The sequence below is a fragment of the Elephas maximus genome, chromosome 12 (genome assembly GCF_024166365.1).
Source record: "Elephas maximus indicus isolate mEleMax1 chromosome 12, mEleMax1 primary haplotype, whole genome shotgun sequence".
Classification (NCBI taxonomy): Eukaryota; Metazoa; Chordata; class Mammalia; order Proboscidea; family Elephantidae; genus Elephas; species Elephas maximus.
Window position 1 is genome coordinate 91,445,932 of NC_064830.1, and position 15,435 is coordinate 91,461,366.

Sequence of the window (15,435 nt, forward strand, 5' to 3'; positions counted from 1 at the left end):
AATCAGAAAATTAACCAGTCCAAGAGGTCCTGCAGCTATATAATAGACATTCCATAAAGAATGAATATACAGAAGTAGGAATAGACTCAGGCAAAGTATATCATTATGAAATTACAAAAGACTAGAGAAAACACAAAATTTAACAAGCTTCCAGAATGGACAAAAAAACAAGTAACACACTAAGGAATCAAAGGTCAGAATGACTTCAGACATTTCAAGTGCACCAGTGAAAGCTGTAAGATAATGAAGCAATACCTTCAACTTTCTGCAGAAAAGTATTTCTAACCTAAAATTCTATACCTATTCAAACTATCAATCAACCATGGGAGTAAAATAAAAATATTTTAAGATCTACAAGGATACAAAAAATTTACCTCAAGAAACTTCCTAATAATGTGCTTCATCAAAATAAAAAAGTAAAACAAGAGAGGGAGATATATATGGGGTGTAAGAAATTGGGGATACTATACAGAATAAATGGGCTTGGATAAGTCCCAGCGTTCCTTAGTGCTCTCTCTCTTTCTCTTTCTTTCTCACTTCACTATTTTTTCTCATGTGGAAATTCTGTCTTTGATAGATCTATCCAATTTAGTCAGGAGGGGAAAACCAAGTAACTCAAGAGGTAAAAACACAGCCAGTGGTATTTCAAAGCAACTTATGACACTTTGAACAAATAAAGAGTAACATATGACCAGATAAAAATTTGAGGCCAATGAGAAACCTAAAAATCAACATGGAACAAGGCAGAGTTAAGGCAGACTGGAATGTGAGATCCAGACCCACCTATGTCTGGAGAGATTGGGCAGGGGTGGAGGAGGGGAGGAAACCTCAGAGGACCCAAGCTGTGGGGAGGAGGAAAGCGGCACACACCCAGAGAAAAGTTCCTGGAGGGATTCATATTTCAGAGCAAGCGTGAAGGCCTAAGAAAGCTTGCCAAGAAGAGGTAGGAAGATTGTTCTTGACAGGTTGGGGTGAGACTGCCATGAGGGGAAGGTCATAAGGGCCTGACAAGGGAGGTGACTTTAGTATGGGGCAGGACTTTGGGTATTGACTGGGGCACACGGCTTCTGCCTTGCCTGAACCCCGGGAGAATAAATGGGTCCAAAGAACTAAATGTGGGTCCTTCCATGGTCATATCATGCTGGAGTCTACCCCACGAAGTACCAACAATAGATTCCCCTGCAGGCAGGGCCAACTTCAAGTGCAATTTAATGATACCCTTCCCTGAGAGAACTTCATTGCCTCAAATTATCTCCTCCATTAACAATTCCTGGGTCATTTTAGAATAACATGTTTCACTGTACCTGGGAGATCCCTCTGCAAGCAGTCCATTTGCCCTCAAGCATGTATGACTAGATCTATGTTTCCATGTACTATTTTCCTCTGTATCTTATGTGTTTTATTTTAAACATTAAAAAATATCTTGGAAATAATTGTCAAAGAAATAGATGGCACAAAAAGGTTAAGAACTGCTGACTTAGAGGGATGGGGCATCAGAGAATACTGGCTCTAAGGGAAAAGACACAGCAGTAGAATGTTCCTCAGACACATTCATTAGACTGTGGCTCTCCAAAATATGACTCCAATCTCCCTTTTGAATTTATTATACCCACCTTCCTAACCCCTCAATGTTCTTCATGAACTCTGTTATGGATTGAATTGTGTCCCCCCAAAATACGTGTTGTAAATCCTAAACTCTGTACCTGTGCTTACAATCCCATTTGGGAATGGGCTTTCTTTGTTACGTTACTGTGGCAGTATTAGTGTCAGGTGTGTTTTAAATCAATCTCTTTTGAGATATAAAAGAGTGGATTAAGCAAGCAGCAAAAAAAAAAAAAAAAAAAATAGAAGTGGGGGAAGATAGATGTCAAACCACATGAAGACTGCTGAGCAACAGAAGCTGAAAAGAGACAAGGACCTTCCCCCCAAAGAGAGAAAGCCTTCTCCTGGACCTGGGACCCTGAATTCAGACTTCTAGCCTCCTGTGAGAAAATAAGTATCTGTTTGTTAAAGCCATCTGCTTATGATGTTTCTGAGACAGAGCCCCCAGAGTACTGTATTAAAAATCATGTATTCTCTACCTGGCTTCCCCCCAACCCACAGTGTTGTCCTGAAAAATGTTTCCTTTGCTGGGCTCCCCTCCTCCCCGGCTTTGCATGTGAATCCTGCTTTGCTTGGAGGTTATATGTAAACCCCATTGCAACTGCATAGTACGATTAAGAGTGTTGCCGACATAACTTGTATGAACTCCCTACTTGTAAACCCCTTTAAAAGCAACTTGCCTGCCTGCCCCTGGTGAGCAGTCTTGGCGGCTGCAGCTCTGACTGACTCCTTTCCTTGTGGTATAACCGAACATAGGTTCTCGTCCTGTCCTATTAAAAAAAACAAAAAAACAAATCCAGTGCCGTCGAGTCAATTCCAACTCATAGAGACCCTATAGGACAGAGTAGAATTGCCCCATAGAGTTTCCAAAGAGCGCCTGGCAGATACGAACTGCCGACCCTTTGGTTAGCAGCTGTAGCACTTAACCTGTCCTATTAGCCGATCGAAATAAGACGGACATCACACCACCAGTTGCAAGGGGAAACAGAAAGTGGCAATTTATTGTTTGCACAAACAAAGAGCAACGTGGGACCTAGCAGCTGAAAGACCATGGGCTCCCTGTCTGAGGGGGCCGGGAAGCTTTTTATTTCCAGTGGCGTCTGGGGATTGGGTTTGGTGCTGGGAACTCTCCGCCCTTAGCCCTCCCATTTCCACATTTGGAGGTCTGGATGCTCAATCGCATTACAAAGGAAGGGACCTTTTGCTTTGCAAATGGGCTCAGGCACTGTGGTGTGCTGGAAAATATCTTCCACTCTGATGATGCTCAGTTCCATGGACAGACTGAGGACATGGCTTTTCAGGTGCAAGGGTGAATTTGTCTGTTTCCACTTCCATAATGGAAAAGCAGGGATTCCTCAGGCATACATACAGAGGGAAGGAGGGACAGATGTGAATGTCCTACAGAGACAGCTCTTGTGGGGTTGGTGTAGGATAGTGAAGGATGCACCCTATCTGGCTTCTTCTCAGTCCCAGACTCCCAACATGTAAGAACTTTTCCAGAGGGGAGGAGTAAAGTATGGTCTGGCAACACCCAAGTCCCCCCAAAAAGCATGGTCTATGTTGACCCAGAGTTAGGAATATCAGACTGGAAGGTATAGCCTGTGAAAGGTGGGTGGGTGACATACATCCCATGGCATCTGCCACTCACCACACACACCTCCATCCCACTGGCTTTCTTTCACCTAGGGGATACACAAAGCCCCCAGTCCTGGAATCAGTTGTTTCAGCTCTCAATTTTCAGACTCTGTAGACTCACGGATTACAACCTCTGCCCAGCAAAACTTGTTTGTCCTTATTTCTTACTGTCAGGGAAGGGCCCATCCTGGCACTCTCATTGGCTTATGGGTTCACCTCCTCCTACCCTTGGCTTTGGGCCCAGCCATTCCCATAACTACACCTGGCTCTATCTCCAAGTAGGCTTCTCTGAGCTCCAGGATTCAGGGAAGCCCAGTACCTTCCAACCGGGCATGATGGGAACACTGGTGCCTGTCCTGCTGTCTCTGCTGCTCCTTCTGGGTCCTGCAGATCCCCGGGAGACCCAAACCCGTAAGTGGGGAAAGCAAGGGATGGGTACTAGAGAAGAATGGGAGGAAAGGTAAGGACAGGATAAACAGGTTGGGAGGCAGGCCTGTGATGAAGCTTGGATTCCCATAATACTGTAGTAATGAGTTCCAAGGCTGTTATTAGCCCAGTTCACACGTTTCTAGTAGCATTTAGAGAGCCTCTGGACTCAAGATCTTAAATAATCTGTAATCTAAAACCCTTAGTTTACAAATTTAAAAAAAAAAAAAAAAAAAAACTAAGACCTAGGGAGGGTAAAGGACTACATAACCAGGACAGAGCAGGAATCATACAAGTAGAGTTTCTTCTACTTTTTACTATTTTTCCCTCCGTCCTTCCAATGGCTAGATGTACCTGTCTGATTCTGAGGAAAAGACAGAGAGACCCGAAGGGACAAATGTGAAGGCAGGTTAACTGGAGGTATGGTGCTAGAAGGAAACCATTCCTTTGCCTCACAAATACTACGGTGGACCTAGAAGCTGTGTGACTAGGAGAAAAGGTGGCTGGAGCCTGGGAACACCCAGAATCAATTCTAGGACAGGGGAATGAGGCCATTTATGACATAACTTTTCAAAATGAAGAAATGTAAGCTGCCACCCTTCAGCCAAAGATTAGACAGGCCCATAAAACAAAACGAGACTAAATGGGCACACCAGTCCAGGGGCAAGGACAAGAAGGCAGGAAGGGACAGGAAAAATGGTAATGGGGAACCCAAGGTTGAGAGGGGGAGAGTGTTGACATGTCATGGGAGTGGCAACCAATGTCACAAAAAAAATGTGTATTAATTGATTAATGAGAAACTAATTTGCTCTGTAAAATACAATTTTAAAAAAAGAAATGTAAGCTGATTTCTAAACTCTGTTCAAGTTTAGTTTGTTATATTTACAAACGGTCAGAATACTCATTTTATATTAAAACTAATTGGCAAGAATAATTTCAGTACTTGAACTCCATATGACCTCCAGCTTTATTAACTAACACCCATGTGAATCATATCATGAATTAATTATGGATTAGAGGAAATGCCTGCCCCTCCCCCCCACCCATCCTCTGCTTTATGCCAAAATGCAAGGTATGGCCCTGGGAATTTGAGACCCATCTTTGTCTTACCTTGTGCTGATCCCATCTGGGTCATTTCCTGAATTTTCTGTAAAATTCTCCTTCCTACACTTTCTAACTATCTGTATTTGTCAAGTTAGACTGGGTTATGCTCCAATAATAAAGTTATTAGTGGTTTAACCCAACAAAGTTTATTTCTTGCTCATGTAAAATCCATTGAAAATCGGGAAACTCTCCTCTCCCTCTCTAGAGTGACTCAGAGATCCAGGCTGATCCAGTCCCATCTTGGGACTCTTCCATTTTATACTGTGGGCTCCACAGTTATTGCCTTAAGGGGAGAGAGACAGAGGTGGTCAGCCAGCTAGTAATGGCCTCAGACCAGAAGAAAAGTATCACTTCTACTCACATTCCTCTTTGTCAGAACTCAGTCACATGGTCCCAACATACCTAAAAGGAGACTGAGAAATATTATCTTCTTACGTATCAAGAAGGGGAGATAAAGTAGTGCAGACATAGAACGATCTCTGAAATATCCTAGAATAAAAGTAGAGGCTTTTATTCAAGACAGCCTTCAATGGTATGAGTCTAACAGCAGGGAAGAGAGAGCTAGGGAGGAAAGTCTTCCTTCCTAGCTCTCTGCTGTCCCACAGAGGATTCCCCTGGGTAGAAAAATTCCATACCTCAAAGTTTTCTTCTCTTTTGTAGGGCCTTACTCTCTGATCTTTCTCTACACTGGGTTGTCCAAGCCCAGTGAAGGCTTCCCCAGGTTTCAGGCCACTGCCTACCTCAATGACCAGGCCTTCTTCCACTACAATAGTGAAGGCAGAAAGGCTGAGCCCCTGAAACCCTGGAGCCAGTTGGAAGGAATAGAGGACTGGGAGAAGGAAAGCCAACTTCAGAAGGCCAGGGAGGAAATCTTCATGGTGACCCTGAAAGACATCATGGACTATTACAAGGACGGAGAAGGTCAGTGGATAAGGACTGCTGGAGTGGAGGGTCTTAGCTCAAGAGGCAACTTCACAATTATGAATGGAAAGGAATCAGCAGGATGGAAATAACCCTTATCCCAAAGGAGGAACAGGAGACACAAGTAGAAATTCACAGACATTTCTACATTCCCCCACCCCACAATACAACTACTTTCCTCTTATTCTGTCTCAACTCACACAGGAAGTGATGTCAGACTCAGTTATTATCCAGGCACATCTTGACTCCTCAGTCCCCAACCCCAGTCTGCATCTGAGGTTGATCCCGATTTAGAAGGTATAAGACTCACCTGTGTCCAGGGGTGTTCGGTGGAAAGTGGCAGCCTTGGAGATCACACCACGGCTCCAACAGTTACTAGCTGTTTGACAGTGAGCCAAACTTGATTATCTGGGCTGTATTCGCAAAAATCAAAGCATTGAGACGTGCCTCCCAGAATTGTGATGATAATTAAATTTAATACAAGTTATCTATGTAAATTCCATGAAGGCTGGAAGAATCTGTCTTGATTTGCCTTCACCCCCATCAACCAGGACTGTGGGCATCCAATAATACTTGCTCAATAGAAATTTGCTGAATGAATAGAAAGAAAGCACCTAGCACAAATCATGGACCATACTAAGCATTCAGTAAGTGTCAAATTAAAACCACAGGCTGGTAGAGTTACATAGAATGGTAAAGATCCTCCTGTCCACAAAGTGCAGATACAGGGGAGGTAATCAGTACTGTGGGAGGATGGTGACAGAGCCAAGTATAGAGACTAGTTCTCATGTCTCCCAGCCCACACTCTTTCTCTGGAGCCACACTGCCTATCCCAACTGCCCACCCCCAAGTCAGCCAACCTCAAGCCTGGTGATGTCCAATGATTATAGAGTAGGTGTTAAAAGGTGGGCCTCTAAGTACAGAAATGCCCAAGAAGCTACATGGAATTTGAATCCAAATGATATAACATTTCCAAAAGGAGGCAAGAGTTACACAGAAATCAGAAGGATGTGGAATGGGGGCTCCTGGTAAGGAAAGTGGCCTGTGCTGTGTGTCAGAAGTAGAAGAGGGTAAGGCATGGGTACCAGGAAGGACACCGGGAGAAATTTTGATTGGCTGGAATAGGAATATTGATGTGAGTAATTATGAGCAAAGAGGATAAAGAAATGAAGACAATAGATAACATTTACTGAGCACTTACTATATGCCTGGCACATATATTAACACATTTAATGCTCATAATAATCTTCTAGAATAGGTACTATTGTCATTTCCATTTTAGAGATGAGGAAACTGAAGCACAGAGAAGTTAATAGATCAAGTTCATGCAAAATGGGGGGAGGGAGATCTGGGATTTGAGCCCAGATAACTTGAGTTCACAGCCTATGTCAATACCACTAATGGGTATTGTGTAACACCTACTTTTACAATCAAAATGAAGAGATTGTATTCCACTTCCATAAGAGATTTGGGATAGAGATAAGAAATACCAGCAAAAAAAGGGAAAAGTAATCACATTATGTTTCCTCAAGAGATTCCTACTATCTACATAAAGCCAAAAATAATTTCCAGTTTACTCAGAAATGCCCTTCGGTATGATTATGTCAGGTTTCTAAGAGCTCACAGTATATTCAGAAAAATAAAGAAGCAGAAGGGCTAGAAATCTATCTATAGTCCATAGCTCTCTTAAGGTTCCCAGCTGGGAAGAATGTATCTCATCTCAGACTCACCTAAAACTCCAAAACATACAGTTTCCCTCCCCCTCTCAACTGTATGTTTGGCTAATAACCTATATGCCTAGATAAAGGGATTGTATGCTTAGATTTCAGAAACCTTTCCTCCTACTGGGTTGTCAACTGTGTAGGAATAAGCATAAAATGGAATTGATGACCGATTTTCTGTGGGGTTTTGGGGGGAGGATTCAGGGTCTCACACCTTTCAGGGAATGTTTGGCTGTGAGCTCTGGAATAACAAAAGCAGTGGAGCATTCTGGAAGTATGCCTATGATGGACAAGACTTCATCGAGTTCAACAAAGAAATTCCAGCCTGGGTCCCCTTGGACCCAGCAGCTCAGAACACCAAGCAGAAGTGGGAGGCAGAAAAAGTCTATGTGAAGCGGGCCAAGGCCTACCTGGAGGAGGAGTGTCCTGGAATGCTGCAGAGGTACCTGGAACACAGCAGGGCTCTCTTGGACCAACAAGGTACTCACTGCTTCCTATATCCTGCTCCCCAGTACTGAGTTGAGAAAGACCAAGGTGACCTCTGGCTGTGAGCCCAGGAGAACATCTCATACTGTTCCCCATCATCACTGAAAATCCCTTAGGCCCTTCAGCTTTCACATCCTAGGACTCTTTCTTTCCCTGGGAGGACAAGATATGGGGTCCAAAAAGAACATCTGTCAAATTTCAGGCAGGATAGGCCAGGAAAGGCACTGATTCAATAGTATGACTTCACTTATACCCAGTTTAAAGATGAAGAAACTGGGAATCAGAGGGCTTAGATTAGCACTGTCCTTAAGATGCAGAGCTGGGACTTAAATTCCATATTCCAGATTTCAAATCTGTATTCATTCCCTAGTGCTGCCATAACAAATTACCATAAACTGGGTGGCTTAAACAATAGGAATTTATTCTCTCACAGTTCTGGAGACTAGAAGTCCAAAATCAAGGTGTTGACAGAGCTATTCTCATTCTCATGGCTCTAAGGAATATCCTTCTTTGTCTTTTCCTAGCTTCTGGTGGTTCCTGGTAATCCTTGTCCTTCCTTGGCTTGTAGACACATCACTCCAATCTCCGCCTCCATCTTTACATGACGTCTTCCCTTTGTATCTATATCTTGTGTGTCCTCTCCTTTTCTTATAAGGACATTAGTCATATTGCATTAAGCCCCACCCTAATCCAGTATGACCTGATCTTAGCTTGATTACATACTTCTGCAAAGACCCAATTTCCAAATAAGGTCACATTCTGAGGTTCTGGATGGACATGAATTTAGGGAGGGGGCACTATTCAACCCAGTATAACATCCCATAGTCATTTCCCTCTACTATTATGTCTGCCTGGCTTGGTTTCGAAGAAAGAAGGCAGGTGCGTCTGTCCTGGAAGGATGAAAACAAACAAATGTGAGCAAGATTGATTGCCATAAATCAACACTCTGAATTAGGACGTAATGAGACAGAGGCTGTGGATGGAGCAGGGAATGGTTTGATGCACAGGGCCACAGAGGGAACTAAGGGTCTCGGCTGAGATTGGAGAAAGGAGGGGGCTGCAAAACCTACTCAGAGATTTGGAGAAAAACAGTAAGGTTTCTGTGGTATTCACAACTCAACGCCATCAGAAGTCACAACATAGTGGGTGAGGAGGGCTAGCAAGAAAGTAGCCATGGACATTCCATGAGCCCTATTCTTCATAATGTTTTCTTAGAGGAGGCAAATACAAAGCTTAGAGCTAACCCCAAGCTAATCACTGACAACTAGGGATTTAGGGTGGTAAGAGACAGGCAGGGAGAAGTCTGCTTCGAGGTCTCACTATCCATGCTCTATCCCTCCACAGATCCTCCCTCTGTGTCAGTCACCAGCCACATGGCTCCGGGAAGAAGTAGAACACTCAAGTGCCTGGCCTATGACTTCTACCCACAAGGAATTGGTCTGTACTGGACTCGGGCCGGTGAAGCGCAGGGATCTGAGTCAGGGGGAGATGTTCTTCCCAGTGGAAATGGCACATACCAGTCCTGGGTGGTGGTGGGTGTCCCTCCTCAAGACAGAGCAACCTACGCCTGCCACGTGGAGCACAGCAGCCTGGCTCAGCCCCTCACTGTGCTGTGGAGTGACATACCGGAAACCAAGGATAAAGGTGACTTGGGGAGTCAACCCCAATAGCCACCCTTTCTGCCTGACATGAGAAAGGTAAAGTTCAGAAATCAGTCTCAACATCATCAATGAAGTCCAGGGAAGCAGTTCAAGGGGACAGACAGTGAATTTAGAGATGCAAGACTTGAAGGCTGAGCACTGATCTGCCTCTAGCTGCCAGATCGCCTCACCTCACAAAACCTCTGTTGTCTAATATGTAAAATCAAATAAATAATTGCCTCACCTAATTTACACAACATAGAAAGGTATTTGTAAACAGTGTAATGTTGTAAAAATGTGAGTAGATTTTATCATTTATTCTGCCCCCAAAACATTTGATCCACTTGAAATTCTCAGGAGAATGAGCCCTTTGGACAAAGGGAATGACGAAGTGCCAGAAAAGCCCCTCCAGGAATTACAGTCAAGACACATTTATTATAGTAGCAGGGTCAAATATTTATACCCTATGATTCAGATGTGCAAAAGAAAAGTACTTCTCTTCATTTCATATTACCAAATTCATGTTTCTCTTAGGCTCCCATTAGCAATAAAAACTGAAAACACGAGAGCTTGCCTAGTCAATATATCTCCACACTCGCTTCCACCTTAAATACTCCCTGACATATAATTTCTCAAAATTTCAGTTTTCTCCTTTGACAAGGTTTTTTCTCTCACCCTTGTCCTTCCCAAAATGATGTCTGGGTGTAGAGGTATCTGCTGAAAAGTGACTCAAGCCACCTGGTCCTTTGGGCATTGTTCAGGTGTCCACTGCTCATATCCACAGATGTGGCCACGGCCCCTCTGGTCATGAAGTCCAAGAACACTGCAACTTCTTCAATACAGACCCAAGCCTCTTCTGTGCCTCAGTTCCTCTCAGCGTTCCCTCTCTCCCAGTGAGGCATCACCCTCCACCTCAGCTACTCAACCTTTCCCCACACCCCTTTGGCCTTGAAAGCTTAATGATCAGGACATACTTCCAGGGAAGCAGGAATGAACCCTAAAATTCTTGGATTCCCTCCAAATCCAATGAGTGTGTTTTTTGTTTTGTTTTGTTTTAACTGTGTCATTCACCACCATGCACAGGTTTAAATCTCAAAGGACAGACCAGAACTCTCACATCTTTTCATTCCACTCACCAGAAGTATTACCCGCCTATGAGTGTTTTTTTCTTCTTATACGACAAGAATTTTCTTTACATCCTGTCCTCATTCCCCCACTTCTGGATTACTGTAAAGTCAATCCTCCAAGCTGAATTCCTTAAGGACATCACTCAGAGCCTTCAGAGTTCTGAGATCACAGTATTATCTTCCTTGAAAGCCTAAGTTTGAAAGCTACACTTTTATATATACTTTAACTCCAGTTTGAAAAGCAAAGCTGAGAAATAACCTCTCTAGTCTACCAGAAATTCACATTCCCTTCCTCTAAGGCAGAGTCCTATCTGAAGAGTGGGAGGGCTATAGGGAAGAAAAAACAAGTAGTCAAAAGGGAAACATACAGCAATGGATATTTCAAAACATAACCCTATGACACTTTGAACAAATAAAAGGTAACGCATGACAGGATAAAAATTTCGGATCAATAAGAAACCTAAAAGTCAACGTGAACAGGGCAGAGCTAAGGCAGACTGGAATGTGGGAGACTGGGTAAGGGTGGAGGAGGGGGAAGAAACCTCAGGGGACCCAAGTGCTGGCCAGGTATTGAGGAAGAGGGGTGCAGCAGAGAATCATTCACCCCCAGAGAAAACTTCTGAAGGGATTCATATTTCAGAGCAAGTGTGAAGGCCTAAGGAAACTTGCCAAGAAGTGGAAGGAAGATTGTTCCTGACAGGTTGGAGTAAGACTGCCATGAGGAGAGGGTCACAAGGGCCTGACAACGGAGGTGACCCGAGAATGTGGCTGGGCCTTGGGCATCAACTGGGGCACACTGTTTCTGCCCTGCCTCAAACTACGGAGGATACACTGGTCCAAAGAACCAAATGTAGGTCCTTCCACGGTCATCTCCTGCCTGCACTGCTGAAGTCTACCCCATGAAATACCAACAACAGATCCCCCTACAGGCAAGGCCAACTTCAAGTGCAATTTAATGATATCCCTCCATCGGAGAACCTCATTGCCACAAATTATTCCCCTCCTCAGTCCCTTAGTACCACCTGTCTCCCCATAGAGGGTTCCTGTGTGAATAGTTCACTAGCTAGACTAGAGGGATGAAGAGCAGGAGACATTAACCAGGTACAGCATTTAAATACCTTCCTTGACTCAAGGCCCACTTCAATTTGGCTAAGGTCTGCTTTTTTCAACCTTATTCCCCACTGGAACTCTCTAGTACAGCCATATAGACCTTATTATTCCCCAGGCATATTTAGTGTCTTCTCTCTTTTGCCACTGCTCATTTATTGATTGATTCATTTAAGAATTATATATTGAGCAACTTATTTTGTGCTGAGTACTCTAATAAGCACTGGAGACCCAACAGAACAAGTACAGCTCCTTCCTGCATGGAGCTTACCCCAATTCTGCTTATTGAAACAATGACTGGTGTTCAAGGTCCAGCTCAAATCTTACCCCCTCCCATGACGTCTTCCCTGATCACCAACTCCAACTGTACTCTTTCCATGCTGAGATTGCTTTCAGATGGAAATATCGGGGACAGTTTCAAGGAAGAAGTGGCATTTTGAGTGAAAGGATGCTGGATTTCACAAATGAACAATCCCAGCCCACCCCATTGTTTATTCTTTTTTTGTTTCTTTCCATATGAAAAGAATGGAAAAGAAAAGTGAAAAAATAAAATAGAAAAAGGATGTGAGAGAAAGGGTAGAGAAGGCAATGGAGTCAAATTTGCTAATACCTGAATCCCAATTCAGAATTTCTCCATTACTCACCTTCAGAATTGTGGTTCATCCGTCCATTCATTCATTTATTCATTCAACAAATGTTTATTGAACATCTCTCAGTTATAAAGTACTGACACAGGTGTTTATACAATAGAGAAATGACCCAGAAATAGATTATTCCACAGTGATAAAGTTCTAAAGATGGTTTGGGGTCAAACTGGGGAGCATTTTGAATGACATTCTAGGGAATTTGATCTTTATTCTGAGCATAACCACTGAACACTTTTTGATGTTCTTGCTGTTATGAGCCTTCAAGTTGATTCTGACTCATGGTGACTGTCTAAGACAGAGTAGAAGTGCTCCTTTGGATTTTCTAGGCTGTAATCTTTATGGGGAAACCCTGGTGGCATAGTGGTTAAGAGCTATGGCTGCTAATCAAAAGGCCAGTAGTTCAAATCCACCAGGTGCTCTTTGGAAACCCTGTGGGGTAGTTCTACTCTGTTCTGTAGGGTCACTATGAGTTGGAATCGACTCGATGGCAACAGGTTTTGTTTTGGAATCTTCATGGGAGCAGATTGCCAGGTCTTTTCTGCCGACATTTTGGTTAGCAGTTGAGCACTTAACCATTTGGAAATATTAACCAAGTGTTAATGAGTACAGTGGATTAGTGGGTGGGGCAGAGACTAGCTGCAGAAAGACCATTACCTCCAAGTAGAGATAACAGTGAGGACATTACTGAGGTATAGATACTGAAGGTATTATTTCCAATCTCTTTGCTACTGTGATACCCCATCTTTGTTAGTCTAGCTTCATAACACTGCAAATTTATACCCCTCTTTCTAAAGTGATGTGGCTCATTTTCATTTCTAAGTGAAGATATTTTAAATTAATTTCTTTTGCAAATTTAACAATAATCGAGATAATTTGTGTTATTCTGAACATATAATTAGTTATAAAACAAGAGCTCAGAATCACTGGCCTCTGGCCAGAGAGAGAAAAGGGTGATGGGACCAGGACTTCCACCTGGACATAAAGCTGTCCCCTCTAGTGGTTTGCCATTATAAAATCATTTACAAGGCCCACCAATCCAATAGCATGTCCCCATAAATAATATATCTTTTATTGATAAGATTACACATACACAAGCGCATAAGAATATGTTCTAGGAAAAGCATTAGATCAGAGTAAATCTAGTATTTGTCTACATGAATCTCATAGTAGAGAAAATTTTTTAACCCAAACGCAAAAGAAAGGACACTAATACTTCATTGAAAAAACAGGCTCATCAGATTAAAATCCCCCATCTTCCCACCACCAAAACCATAATCACGCTGGCATACATACCCACCTTCTCTTCCCTCTACTTGTTTCACAAGAAGAAATGGCTTTCCTCTTTTTGAAGAACAATCCATCAACTTCTGGTCTGGACCTAACCTTGTTTCTCTCATTCAAGGATCCCATTCTTCTAGGTATCCTTTTTCTCTCCTGTATCTCCAGAATATGTTGTTGTTGTTAGTTGCTATTAAGTCAGTTCCAACTAATGGCGACCCCCTGTGTGTGGAGTAGAGCTGCTTCATTAGGTTTTCAAGGCTGTGACCTTTTGTAAACAGATCACCAGGCCTATCTTCCGAGGTGCCTCTGGTTGGGTTCAAACTGCAACCTTTTAGCTAGCAATCCAGCACTTAACGACTTGCGCCACCCAGAGGCTTTCTCGGATCTTAAAACCAAACAAAACGAAATAAAACCAAACGTCCCATGACATCACCTTCTCCTCCAGCTATCACTCCATGTCTTTCTTTGCTTCACAGAAAACTCATCAAAAGAGTTGTCCGCATTCACTGTCTCTACTTAATCACCTCCTACTTTTTTTTTTTAATAATTTTTTGTGTGTTTTTGATGAAAGTTTACATAGCAAATTCGGTTCCCGTTTGACAATTTCTGTACAAATTATTCAATGACATTAGTTACACTTATCACAATGTGTCAACATTCTCTTTAATTGCCTTCGGGTTGTTCCATTTCCAGTGCTCTAATTTCCCTGCCCCCTTATCTTCTAATCTTTGCTTTAGACTAATTGTTGGCGTTTTGGTCTCATACAGATGAATTTTTGATGGAGCACCATACTCATAGGTAATATCTTTTATTTTGTGTTCCAATCTGTTATTTCACTAAGAGGTAACCTCAGAATAGTTTCAGTTCAAGGTTTAAAGAGTTTCTCAGGGCATTAGTTTCAGGGAGTCCTCTAGTCTCAACTGGTCCAATAAGTCTGGACTTTTTTTGAAATCTGAGTTTTGTTCCTCATTTCTGTCCCATTTTATCAGGGCCCATCTATTGTGGTCCTGATCAGAATGGTAGCTGGGCACCATTCTTCTGGTCTCAGGGTAAGGATGAGGTAGGGATAAGGCCATGGCTCATATAGACTATTAGCCCCATAGGCCTCCCACTCACTCTTTAACCCCCCCAATTAAGCTTCCATTCCCATTGAAACTTCTTTTTTCAAGGTCATCAATGAACTCAATATTACCAAAGCCAATGAACCTGCTCCCATCCTCATCTTGCTCAGCTTCCCAGTAGCATCTAACACAGTGGAATCGTTCTTTCTTCCTCTTTCACACATTCAACAAATGTTTATTGAACACCTAATATGTTCCTTGTTATTGTTCTAGGCACTGGTGATATTACAATGACTGAGACTGAAAAAATCCCTGATTTCATGGAACTTTTGTTCCATAGGATGGGTACAGGCTATCAAAATGTAAACAAACAGATAAAGTGCTATGGAAAAATAAAATGGAATGACTAGTCAAAGAATGAGGGAAAGGAGGTGAGAAAGGCCTTTTAAGGAGAAAACATTTGAGTTCAAATCTAAATGGTGAACAAGAAGTAGCCTTGGGAAGATCTGGGAGAAGAGTATTTTGAGAAGAGAGCACGGCAAATACAAAGGCCAGTGGGGCCGGAACATCATAAACAAGAGAAGAGTGCTAAGAGATATTTTGCCTCGAGAAGTGTTGTAATGCCTGCCTAACCCTGGCACTGGCCCAGGGTTGTCCCAAACCTGCTGGTTGAGAGC

General features: G+C 42.9%; 1 protein-coding gene across 1 annotated transcript; it reads left to right on the top strand.

The window, feature by feature from the left end:
* The first annotated feature begins 3,519 nt into the window (after positions 1 to 3,519).
* On the top strand, positions 3,520 to 10,115 carry AZGP1 (alpha-2-glycoprotein 1, zinc-binding). The gene is made up of 4 exons (XM_049904517.1): positions 3,520 to 3,648; positions 5,428 to 5,688; positions 7,614 to 7,889; positions 9,240 to 10,115. Exons 1-4 carry the CDS (start codon positions 3,570 to 3,572, stop codon positions 9,563 to 9,565), a joined length of 942 nt encoding a protein of 313 aa, XP_049760474.1. The 5' UTR covers positions 3,520 to 3,569; the 3' UTR covers positions 9,566 to 10,115.
* The last annotated feature ends 5,320 nt before the right edge of the window (positions 10,116 to 15,435 follow it).

What these genes read in the sequence shown, in the direction of transcription:
- AZGP1 (XM_049904517.1), top strand. Translation starts at nt 3,570, where the DNA reads ATGATGGGAACACTGGTGCCTGTCCTGCTGTCTCTGCTGCTCCTTCTG. An exon ending in TCCCCGGGAGACCCAAACCC is followed by an intron (nt 3,649 to 5,427) that starts GTAAGTGGGGAA and finishes TCTCTTTTGTAG; the next exon opens with GGCCTTACTCTCTGATCTTT. An exon ending in CTATTACAAGGACGGAGAAG is followed by an intron (nt 5,689 to 7,613) that starts GTCAGTGGATAA and finishes GGGAGGATTCAG; the next exon opens with GGTCTCACACCTTTCAGGGA.